A 12,808-nucleotide genomic window follows, 5' to 3' on the forward strand; every position below is an offset into this window, starting at 1 on the left:
TTTGTTATAAATACTGAGAGAAACGAGTTTCTTCAACTATCAGTTTCCCTGTTGCCCTGAAGCAGACCGGAGCTAAACCTTGCTGTTCATGTGCCAGCCGGTGTGTTCCCACAGCAGCAGGTCTCTGTGCAGAGGTGTGAGGGGCAGCAGCTCCGCAGGGTTGGCTGGCACAGCCGTTGCCTTCCTCAGCACAGGCACAGTCCCATGGTGCCCGTGAGCAGTGCACAGTGCTCTGCAGAGCTGCTCCCATGGCTGGTGGTTGGAGCCTTCGTCCCGAGAGAACTCAGCAGTGTCTCCTGTGTTCTTAAGTATTTGTCTTTTGAGCTTTGTCTGTGTAAATCTAGCTTTATTTTTCTGTTCCACGGAGCATTCATATTACAGCTTTCTATTAAGAAAAAGTGCTTTGTTTATATGAGCACAAGTTGTTTTATGCACATTGAAATATATGCGTTTTACATGGTGTATTTTTCTTTTTTAAAACACTGTGCATATGTGTGTATATATGCACATATATACGTAGTGTGTGTGCCCTCTTTTATATGTGCCTTCCCACAGCACTGATGCTACCTCATCTGCCATGGCACACTGCACTTCTTATGCAGTGTTCTTTTTGCTTCCATTGGTACTTGCAGTGCAGAGAAACTGAGGGATTCTCTGAGAAAAGGGATTTAATGATTTTTAAGGATAATATGGTGAGAAACAGGACATAGTCATTCTGTAGTCCTGTTTAAAATGCTTCCTGACAATAGAAATTCATTACAAAGCCTATTTTATGTAACTCTTAGTGCATGCATTTGTGTGGCTTTTTCAGTTGTTTCCAACTGCCTCTGCTTTTAATTGACCATCAGAAGCTGTGTATTGTAAACCCCCAAGCAAGTCATAGTGATGTTACTGACACAGATGCACATTCTTTCAAATTGCAGTACCCCAGTTAAGAAACATGATTGGATGAACCACATTTTGATCTGCCACATACTGCAGGTTTTGTTATGCAAAATTTATCTTGTATAGGTTTAGAAGTCCTGATAGCATACACATAGGCAAGCTTTCCAACATTGGTTAAGGTTCTAAAAATAACTAACAAAGCAAAAATTAACAAAGGAATTGACTGGAATCCCCTTTTTGAAAAATACAAATAGATTTTAATCTGCATGCAAATTACTGGCTGGGTATTCCTATGTAATCTACAGTGGGATTACAAATCAGTTGGCATTATATATGTGCCTGAATCTATTCTCTGTGTTTCACTGTATAATTAGGACTGGTTTAGTGTATAAAACAGGACTGGTTGACTGAAGGGCAAACCAAGGTGCTGCTCACTGTGTGCTTTTTGGAAGTACCTTTTTCATTATGGCCAGCACTCAGAAGTTAAGGAAGAAACAAATACACATCAGACACAAAAGCTGCCCCTGACCTCTTTCTTTCCCCTATCTTTATGTGCTGATTAACATAGTTTTGGTGTACTTCTTAAGTACTGTCAAAGTGTTCTAAAGTGTTTCAGCAGCAGAGTGAACTGAAATCTTTACTATGCTCAAGTTCAATTTATATGTGTAAACTGATGTAGAGTCTTAGAGGTAACAGTTTAAACTGGTTTCATGTGTAAAATCTATTGCATGAAATTAGTGCTGGATGCAAATGAGGAGCCTGTTTTCATAGCTTACTTGATAGTCCGAATGACTTTCACATTGCACGGAAGGAAAGTGCTTCACTTCATCTGCCGTTATGGAGAAATGGATGAAAACAAATGTTATCTGTAAAGCTGAAAGAGTTCTGCCTGGTGTTCTTGGTATTTTGCTGCTGGTTGTGTAATGGAGCGCTGGCTATTGGTTACCTGGTCTGACCTCCTGCACAACACGGGATTCAATCAGATTAAACGAGAGTTTGAAGGATTTATGTAGTTATAATGTACTTTACTGAGCTGCTCTTGGGACTGTCGTCCTCGTTGGGCAGCTGACAGATACTACAAACTGAACGTAGATGAGCAGCGAAAGGCACACTTGTCAAAGGTCAGATTTAGCTGTGACAATTAGCGCTACTGTTGTCGTGTGGTGTTGCGCAAGAAATGCTTGGAAGTGTTCAGAACTTTTTCCATCCATTTTAAAATAAGGAGTTTGTTTGGAAGTATTTAGAAAAAGGGAATGTCTAGGTTAAGTGAATTTCACTTGAGAAGCATTTTGCACGTGCATGTTTTTGATGGGTTTCTTTTTCTTAGCGGAAGCGGTTTTGGAATGCAGAGTGCACGTCCTTCCCAGATGAGACAACCCTACAGCTGAAAAAATCAAGTCTCAGGGCATCAGTGGCTGCAGCTTCCATTTCCAGTGCGTGGCTTAGGTGTGGGGATGGCTTTGAGAGTACTTCTATGCTGGAGGTAAAATTGCTTAAAGGTGTAAGAAAGAAAAGCCCAACTGGTGGTGTGCTTTCTGTGCTTGACTGAATAGTCACCCTTTTATGTATTGTCCCTAAAAGTATTACTTAATTTAACATTTGGGATGGAGAACTGTTTCTTCCTTTAAAAAAAAAAAATTAAAAATGGAACAAAATGACTTTATTTTGCATTAGATATAAAGAGTTTGTTTGCAACAATGAATTCACTGTAGAAAAATACTGTGTTATGACCTTGCAGCTCCTCTTTGGGATTATATATCAAATTAAGCTTAATTTTTTCTATGTTAGTCTTGGTCATGAATTGAGATACTCAGTTAGCTCCGAGTGGGAAAGGGCTGTGTGCTGAAAATCTTCAACTGATTTGTTTTTGTTTCTTTCTGCTACCGAGCAGTCCTAGTGTTACATAGCTTGTGGGATTTAATGAAATAGACACAGGAGCATGGAAAGCTTTTCTGCAGCCTTGGAACAGGGCACGTGCTTTATTAAGCATGGTCTTCCTGCCCCTTTTTGACATTTTAATGCTGAAAATAGTAGCTTTTGCTCTTTACAAGGTTAGATGTCAATCTTGTCATTGTCATAGTGAACTTATATTTTCCTCAGTGATGAAAGTTAAGCTTTCATGTTAATGTTCTCGTGATACTACAGTGTAGTAGGAGACTGAAAAATCTGTCTGAAGATGTGCTCAGTTGTGGTGGGTGTATAATAACAGATCTGAAGTATATTGCTATAAGGACAATTTTAACTCAGTGTGGATAATCTTGATTACATCTCTCTTTCTAGTCACTGAGATCTGCTGATAATAAATCTAAGACTAAGAAGCACCTTGGACCACTCTTAACAACTGCTGAAAGCCCAGTTGGTATGTTACAGCAGTGTCGTCTTGGTACTGTCAAAAAGACTTCTACTTTGTTTTGTCCCTTATCAAGGTGTAAGCTGCCAGAACTACTGGTTTTCTTCTGTGTTTGCACTTAGAATCTAATTTTGATGAGACAGTCCTGATGCTACTGTGATTGAGCTCCTCTCTTAACCTGGAATGCCAGCTCTGCAAAAACTTTAGCTATTGCTCTTGAACAGGTAGACTATTACTAACATAGTATATACTATGTATCCTGGCAGGGACAGAACACTGTCCACAATTTTAAGAGCAGGAAGTGAAAACCAACTTGTAGCTGTCTAGATAGAGGGTGAGATAATTCTCACTTCACTTTAGAGACTGAGAAGCAGGCATGAGAGAAATGAGGTATTGTATGAGGAATAGACAGTGAAACAGAACTTTGTCAGCATCCTGCATTCACCATCTTCTGTATGTACCCGAGTCTGTTTAGTGTTGTGATTGGAAAAAGAACCCTAGGCGTCATGAGGAGTATGAGGACTTATGGACTGTCTCCATATCTTTCACTTCTTGAGTCCAGAGGAAAGGAGAGATAGGGCAGTGATTTCTTCAGTCTTTGTCTTTCTACTTGCTCTAGCAGCAGAGAGAATCAAAATGAAAATAAAGCATGACTGTATAAGAAATATTTAAGTTAACTTTCCTGTATTGATCTCTTGCTTGCTGACAGCACTGGTAAATTTTTTCCAGTTCAAAAACAGTTTAGCATAATTCTTATAGGATTTTAAATTTAACTGTACTGTATTTCTGTAATGATCTAAAACTTTACAATTCTCTTTAATAGGATCTGCTGCTGAAAGCTCTAAGGAAGTTGAAGACATAATTTGGACCTCTAGTGGCAGTGATTTTTCAGATAATGAAAATAAAACATCGATTTCAAGGTTACACAGCAAAAAAAGTCTCACTTGCAAAGCAGAGAAGTCACAGGGCAGGCATTTTTTATTAGAGGACAGAAGTGATGAAGGTAAGTCCAAACACGAGCAGATTTGTCAAGGAACTTTGTCAGCTTCAAGTGCTGTGACAAAAATACTGTGAGATCATTCTGGCTAAAGGACATGACTTAAAATAGGTTTAGATCATTTGGAGGACTTTTTTCCATCGTATCAGTGAGTATAGCATAACTTCTTATTATAAATTATGTAAAAAAAAAAAAAAATTAAACTGGAGTCCATTTTGTACCATTTCCATGCTGGTGTTGTGAACACCTTCCTCTGCCTGCTCTGTTCTTCTAGTGGGTGTTGCTGCCTCTACATATACTGAGTAGATGTGGCAGGCTTTGCAGCTGCAGATAACATCATTTTACGTGGCATGAGTTTTCATTTCAGTACACAGTATTCCTTGTTTTCTCTGCTAGCTGTATTGTGCAAGCAACCATGAGTTTTGTTTCTAGGACTTGCTTTCTATTTCATGGAGCAAGGCATGCCAGATAGCAGAGACTTTGATTAAAGAAGTGCAGCTGAAGACAGAAAAATCTTGTGTATTTTAGTTGATTAGGATAATGTTTAATTTGCATTAGAACTTAAGTATTTTCAATGTGATTACTTGAGCTGGATCTGAAGCACTACAGACAGACTTCAGATCCTGGTTATCTGGTAGCTTTCAAACAGGACTGTGAGTTGAACAAATGGATTGACTAATTTATGTGTGACAAGGTAAAACTTGGGGTTCATACTGCCATCAAAAGTTGCATGCGGTGTGACACATAGCTTCAAGAGACCTCTTTGTGCTAAACTAGTCACCAATGACTATATTTAAAACTTTTTCTATATAGCTTGCTTGTTTTTAGAAACAGAAATGAATTCACACAGGCAAACCAGAGCTTTCTGTTTATTGTCTGGGTGGCTTCAGAATTAGGAAGCCCTGTGAAGAAATTAGTGATAGGGGGGTTGGACTCAATGATCTCTGGAGGTCCCTTCCAACCCCTACAATTCTGTGATTCAATTCTGTGAAACTGTTGTAGCACTGTAACAGAACATACTACCACTGTTCCACATATCTGTAGAGATGCCTAGAGCACCTTTACATGTAGGTGCCTCCTTTCTCTGCTGTCCGCAAAAGCAATACAAGCAAAACTCAGGTCTTCAGTTTTCTTCCTCCAAACTTTATCTTTTCAAAATTAAATGAGGTTCTTTTTGCCAATAGCTTGTGTGCTGAGACACTTGGACCCGAAGGTTGAGGAGGCCTGCTGCAGCAACTCAGGCTTCCACTGCCTTTCAGAAGATCCTTGTAGATGAGCACAAGTGTATTTCTGGACTACGTACTTTCGAGTGTGGTGAAAGAGCAGTGTCTGTGTTTATTGCCATTTTGTCACTGTTCTTTGCTTGAAGCAAGCACATGTCTTCTTGTGCCTGATTGTTTAGGAGAAATTAATACGAACATCTGTCAAAGGTTTGGTTTGCAGACCTGTGTATTTGGGCATGGTTTTACAAGGTTACCATTTCAAGTATTTTTTTTATGCGTGGGAGTTACCACTCATAACAGGTGCTAATTTCCATCAGCTTTGCAGCCCTTCTGGGTCACTGTCTGACATATTTGCTTTTACTTAAAACAGTTAATTCTGAATAAGTACACTTGGGAAAAAAATCTGATTCAACTGGATGGAAAAAAACCCATAACCACTCTAAATCCTAAGAAATTAACAACTAAACCAAGTACTTACCTAAGTAGTTAAAAATGCTGCCTCCTTATGGGCAGCACTTTGTATTTTTATTTTTTAATATATTCATTCATGGAAGTTCTGTATGGATTTTACAAGGGATAGGATCATAAAGTAGTTAAACATAAAGGCAGGTTCAACATATGTAGCAAAAAAAAAAAAAAAGCACAAAAATTGTGCTTTTCCCAAGTCATGGATAATTAATGTTTTACTGTTTAAATTCATATTTTTGAATAATATGTGGAATGAATAAGAAACATTATTACAAATTTTCTTTAGAGTTTATTGACTGGGAGAAGGATAGTGATTCTGCAGATGAATGTAATGAATCTGAGAAAGATGACAGCTCACTGGAGATATCGGACACTGACTCCTGCACAAATCTTAATTCTCTACCTGGCCAAGAGGAGAATGATGAGCTTTGTAAGGTAAGAAAGTGTTTTCTTTTAAAAGGAGTTTTTCTCTTATAATTATGTAGTGTATTCTTATTTGATTGCACTTAACTTGGAGGAATGTGAGGCTTCTGTTTACCTTAACTTTAGAAGGAATCCTGTTTGCAAGAATTTCGGGATATTTTCTCCGACTGCCAAATCTCAAAACCACCAGTGCCCCACACCTAGAAATTGGTAGTGTGATTGCTGAGACACAGAATGACAATGATGGGAAGGCTCCTCCCTGGGGATCATCTGGTTCAACCTCTGTGCTCAAGGCAAGATCTGATAGAGTGAACTGCTCAGGGCTGTGTGGTTGTGTTTTGAGTACCTTCAGCCTTGAGGACTCCACAGTCTTTCTGAGCAAGCTGTTTAAGCACTCTGAATAAAGTTTATTCTTAAATGGAATTTCTTGTATTTCAACATGTGCACAAAAAGATGTCCTGGATCTAGATTTCTTACCAGAAATATGGTGATCTGGATTTTTTGTAGCCCTTGTCTAATGGCTTTTTCCAGCAAGTTGATGTCAATTTTCTGTTATGTGCTGGATCAGACAGCTGCTTATTTCTCTGGAGTGTTTTGAGAGCTTGCCCACATCAAATTCAGTTATTGTGCATAGGGCATAATCTCTGAGCGGTGGTGAGGTAATAGACTAACAAATATAGGACTGTCTTTTTGGTGATGAGGATTGGAGAGCTTAGGAAAGGCAGAAGTAAATACTGAATCGTATCAGCTAGGACTGGTAGTGTTTCTATTCTTGTATGGGGGAGGTTTTTTAACTGCAGAAAATAAAACTTAAGGCATGTCCTATTAAGTACAGAATAAATGTTTAATAAGAAGAGCTTTTCCAGTGAAATGAGTTGTATTAAAAGAGTTGAGATTTGACACCATTCTTGGCCAGGCTGACATTGAGCTTCTCTCTGGTGCTGCAAGCCAGGCGCATCTTCAGGAGTGTCTCCAGTGAGGTCCTTGCTCCTCTCTGTTCCTCAGCAGTGTGGGGGGCTGGGGTTGGCATATGCAGTGTATGAGGGCTGGCATTGCTGGGCCTGGAGGAGGCAGAGCAGAGGTCTGACCATACAGAATCATAGAACTGTGGGGGTTGGAAGGGACCTCTAGAGATTGTGGAGTCCAATCTCCTGCTAAAGCAGCTTCCCTGCAGTAGGTCACACAGAAAAGTGTCCAGGTGGGTCGTATCTCTGGAAAGGGAGACTCCACCACTCCTGTGGGCAGCTTGTTCCAGTTCTCTGTCACCCTCATAGTAAAGTTTTTCCTCATAGTAAAGCAGCTTTTCCTCATATTCCTACGGAACCTCCTGTGCTGTTTTTCACCCCTTGAAGTAACAGGAGAGTGACCTGTCCCTTCGAGGAACCGAGTGAGGGGACAAGGGGCGGTGTCACCACATGAGGACGGCGTTCCTGAGCGAGGGTGGCTGAGCGCTGTATGAGGGGCCGTGCAGCCCCGTGCTGGGAGCGCCGGCATGCGGTTAGCGAGTCCCGCACTGCTGGGCGCGCAGCCCCTCGGGAGCCTAGCGCCAGTCTTCAGCTGCTCCCTCCGTGCCCACCAGGGGGCGCCGCAAGCCCGCTCTGCGAGCGGCGGGCGCTGCCGGGCAGGGCCGTTACCTGCTTGCACGGCGGGTTCGAGGGAGTGAACCCGGGGCAGCAGACCCGGGATTTGTGCGAGCGGTAGAAAGTCGTCCCGCTTCTACTACATCAGCATGAGTTACCCCACTGTAGATGGAAATTTGGATAAATTTTGAGACACTTCAATATTCCTAAGAGGTGAGCCCTCATGAGAGGGCTTTTCAGATGCAAACATATGGAACGAAATTGTTTAATCTTAACCAGAATATTTACAGTACTACAGGAGTCCCTGAGTAAACAGGACAGGAGGATACCTTTGCAGGTTTCCCTTTTCCAGTCAGAGTGTCACGCGGCGGGGGTTTCCATGGGTGGTCAGCCTTACCAGTGAACTTTCCTCTGGGATCTTGATGTATGTAGGAGGGCAGAGCCCCAGTGATTGCACGTGTCATTTGCATGCTTTGCTGTGCTTGGGATATGCTGTTTTCCTAGGAAAAATAGCAGACAGTTGGGATGGTTCCAAGGGAGAATACAGAAGTGCTCCTCACAGAAGGTCACTTGCTGTATGAGTTTCTTTCAAGAAAAGCCTCTTAGTTTTGAGGCATAGTTCATGGTGCAGGGAGAAAAAAGCCAGATGTTGATATATCATTTTTGTGGTGTTTACTAAACCTCTGGAACCCAATGAAGTGTGTGGATAATCAAAAGACCTTGACATTTATTTTATTCCACTTCAAAATGCACCAAACGCCAGGAGGTTCTAGAGGTTTAGGATTGCTGCCAAATATCTTTATTGTACTATTTATGGATGATAAGAGTATGCTAGGTTTCTCCTGAGAAATGTAAAAAGGTGAATAATTATTTTTTCCAATGTATTAGTAGATCTAATTTGAAAAATACTTCTATTCAGTGACAATTAACTCTGCAGAAAGACTTGTATTGGTACAGAGATGAAACTTCTGCTTGTGTCAGGTGTAAATCTAGTCCCATTTCAGTCTGTGTTTCATCTTAAGTTCTTATGCAGTGCCTTTCTTAGCAGCTTGCTGCCTCTGATGTGTAAAGCTACTTGGCAGAGAGTGAGGAAGGCAAGTTGAATTTAGCCTTGGGGTGAGCAACTATTAACTAATTTCTGGTTTTGTTCAGAATTTTTGGAAAAAAAGAAAAGGTGTGAAATATGACAGTCTTTATTTGTGTGTCTTTAAGGGATGGGAGAGTTTCATTTTGTGATTACTAAATTTTCTTTGATTTATAACTGGTTGAATTTTTGTTTTAAGGTGATGCAGAAGAAAGTTCTAGCAAGGCCTGATCCCAGAAGGTTTTGTTCTGAGAGCTCCTTTGCTCTCTGTTGTCTGTGAAGGAAGCCTAGTTGATGTTTTGTTTGGAGACAGCGTTGCTAGAATAAAGATTGAAGCTAATGTTAGTTTTTTCAGCATCCACATTTTCCAGAAGAGCATTACCTAATGAACTCAGAATTGATCTCACGCATTTACGTGCATTGGTGATGACTACTTTGACTTGCGCAGAGGTCTTCTTTTATGAGCTGAAGTTCCATATTGTATTAATCTTTAAGTTGCTTGCAATTTATGAATATTTTATGGATTATATGAAATCTCACGAAATGGTTTCTGTTGTAAAGGGACCCTAAAGATTAGTCCTAAATGGATCATGGATTCATGGTCATGGATTGCTCCCACCAAATCAGACTACTCAGGGCCTGATCTAACCTGTTCTTGAATGCCTCCAGGAATGGGTATCCATAGCTTCCCTGGACAGTCTGTGCCAGTGCCTCTGCACCCTCTGAGTAGGGAATTTCTTCCTAATGTCTAAATCTACATCTACCATCTTTCAGTTTAAAGCCACTACCCTTTTCCCTATCTCTGTAATCTCTGATAAAGAGTCCCTCCCCAGCTTTCCTGTAGCCTCCCTTCAAGTACTGGAAGGCTGAGATGCGGTCTCTCCAGAGACTTTTCTTCTGCAGGCTGAACGCTAACTCCTTCAGGCTGTCTTCATAGGAGAGGTCCTCCAGCCCTCTGATAATCTTCCTGGTGCTCTGGACTCAGTCCAACAGCTTTATGTCCTTTTGCCAGTGACCTCAGAGCTGAATGCAGTGCTTCAGGTGAGGTGAATCTCGAGAGAGCAGAGTGAAATGGCAGAGTCACTGCCCCACGGGCTATGCTTTTCATGTAGCTGTGGATACAATTGGCTTTCTGGGCTGCAAGCATGCTTTGTTGGGTTGTGCTGAGCTTCTCATCAACCAACAGCCTTCTCCTCAGGACTGTTCTCAATCAATTCTTAGCCCAGCTTTTTTTTGTGCTTGGAGCTGCTCTGACAAGTGCAGAACTTTGCACTTGTCCGTATTGAGCTTCATGAGGTTTGCACTGACTCACCTTTCAAGCCTTTACATGTCACTCTAGATGGCAGCACTTTGCTCCAGTGCATCAGCTGCACCACTCAGCTTGGCTTCCTTGGCAAACTTGCTGAGAGTGCCCTCAGTCCCACTGTCCACGTTGCTGACAAAGATATTAAATAGTGGTGGTCACAGTGTCACCAGCCTGAGGAACACTACTGTTCTTCTTCTCGTGCTGTTGTATGTGAATTTGTGTTTCCTGCCATGAACCTCCTATTCTGCAAGCATTCTCTGTTCCTTTGTGCTAAGTGGCATCACCTCTGCAAATTCTTACCAAAATATTTTGCAGCTTTATCCATTAAAGTAGTTTCATGTAATGTGTAATTTCTGTGTCTTGTGGAGTACAGTTGTCTTGTCCTGTCTTAAACATCTTTGTTTCTGATGGGTGTCCAGATTTGCTTGCTTTCTATGCACAGAAAGAGTTATTCCAGAATGATGAGAAGAGGTTTTGTGCCCTTTATAGTGTTAGAGTATAAGAACTAAGAATTCTTCTGTACTTTCTATACAGCACAAATAAAACTTAGATGGTTGCAGCAGATACTTTATTGCAGAACGTGCTAATAAGCTTACCTGCTAATCTTGACATCTGATGTGGCTGAAAATCCATCAAAAAGCTACGTAAGAGCTTGTTTTCTTGAAATACAGATTGGATGGAACTCTGAACTATCTTGTTGAATGATAAGCAATTAAAGATAATCATCGTATTTTGTTTCAAAACTTTTTAAAGGGATCCACAGCTGTGATCTCCGTTTCCTTCTGTGCTGCGGTCTGTGTGCACTGATGATTGGAGATCTGATGTGGTTTTTGTGCAGTTGTGCAAAAGTTGATTTGATCCTTTTTGAATGAAAAGAACTTTAGATCATTTGAAATGCATTATTTGAGACCTTTCCTAGGTGTGAATTATTGTATATGTATTCTTTATGGAGTTGTACAATCACCAAGGTTGGAAAAGACCTCCAAAATTACCCAGTCCAACCATCCACCTACCAGCAGTATCTCCCCACTAAACCATGTGCCTTAGTATGACATCTAAATGTTTCTTGAACACCTCCAGGGATGGTGAGACCACATCTCCCCTGTTCCAGTGCCTTGCCACTCTTCTAAAGAAGAAATTTTTCCTAACATCCAATCTGAACCTCTGCTGGTGCAACTTGAGGCCTTTTCTTCTTGACCTATTGCTACTCGTGTAGGAGAAGAGACTGACCTCTGCCTCTCCATAAGCTCCTGTAGAGAGCTGTAAGATCTCCCTTGAGGCCTCCTCTACTCCAAGCTGAGCAATCCCATTTCTCTCAGCCACTTCACCATAGGACTTGCGCTCTGAGGCCTTCTCATCTGTCAAAATTGTGTCCAATCAGTTGTTAAGTACATTTATTTTATTGCTGTCTTAATGTGTAGGTTTTTTTTTTCCAGAAGTCTCTCTTCCCCTGTGGTGTTAAATGGGGAAGTTCAGCGTCATATTTTGAAGAGCTCACTTAAGTGAGAGGAAGAATCATGCATGGCCAAGATTTTGCTTATGTTTCTGGCCCTGTTTTTGTCTCTGCTTTTTTGATCTATTACAGTGGTAATTATAGCTATTATTGGCTTGGTGTGTGGAATTAAGCATAGATCTATTGTTGTGTAACAGATTTTAAAATAGGCTGTTTCAAAGTAGGGGCTCATTATTATGGCAAATGGAATTTGTGTCGTCTGTCAGACTGATGACTTAACACTGATAAAGGATGATGATGTGACTGCATTGTTGCAAGCAATTGTTTTTGTCAGTCCATTACTAAAGGAAGTCTGTTGGAATATGTACAAGAAAACGCACAAGCTTACATTATTTCCAAACATGTAAATCTAATTAATTTAAGTCAACTTAATTCAAGCTCCTCAAAGCGGGCTCAGGTACAAGGTCAGATGAGGTTGCTGAGCACTTTCATCCAGTGGGATCTTGAAAAACTCTTTAAGAATGGTGTTTGCACAACCAGTCTGGGCAGTGTCCATCTTCTTTCCCTGCCTCTCGCCTCTCTTATCCCTTCTTCCCCCTGGAAAAAGTGAACCTTGCTTTTCAGGGTAGAACTGGTCTCTTCAGGTAGACCTTCTAGTGTAACATATTAGTCAAGACTTCAAGTTGGTAGTGCAGGAACAAATGGCATTTGAATTCATAGTGGTGAGATAAAGTGATTTACACCTAGACTACTGGACAAAGCTGAAGAGGTGTGCCAGCTGCTTTCTGCTACAGGCATGTCACTACATCTTCTCATCTAGGAGAGAACCTCGCAGCTTTTTTCCATAGTCGAAGCCAAGAGTTCCACTCAACATTTTGTTTCAGTTATTTGGAGATTATCAGAATAGAAAATAGCGTGTTAATGGTTGAGCTGTGACTATCTGTGTTATGGCTAGTTTCTAAGTCTTCAGCTAAGTAGCGACCCCATTAATTTTAAATCGGGATCAGTCAGGTATTAGCTAAGCTGATAGCTGGCTGGT

General features: G+C 41.0%; 1 protein-coding gene across 3 annotated transcripts in view; it reads left to right on the forward strand.

Annotated features, from left to right (window-relative positions):
* The window catches only part of SPIDR (scaffold protein involved in DNA repair), a 198,927-nt gene that overhangs the window by 3,212 nt on the left and 182,907 nt on the right, over positions 1-12,808 (forward strand). For all 3 annotated transcript variants that reach the window (XM_042869748.1, XM_042869749.1, XM_042869750.1), the window contains exons 2-5: positions 2,213-2,368; positions 3,166-3,244; positions 4,059-4,238; positions 6,210-6,358. In XM_042869748.1, coding sequence (XP_042725682.1) covers positions 2,213-2,368; positions 3,166-3,244; positions 4,059-4,238; positions 6,210-6,358 — 564 coding nt within the window. The remainder of the gene's footprint in view (positions 1-2,212; positions 2,369-3,165; positions 3,245-4,058; positions 4,239-6,209; positions 6,359-12,808) is intronic.

Source organism: Lagopus leucura, unplaced genomic scaffold, assembly GCF_019238085.1.
Source record: "Lagopus leucura isolate 7727_CA_CO unplaced genomic scaffold, USGS_WTPT01 Super-Scaffold_100002, whole genome shotgun sequence".
Classification (NCBI taxonomy): domain Eukaryota; kingdom Metazoa; phylum Chordata; class Aves; order Galliformes; family Phasianidae; genus Lagopus; species Lagopus leucura.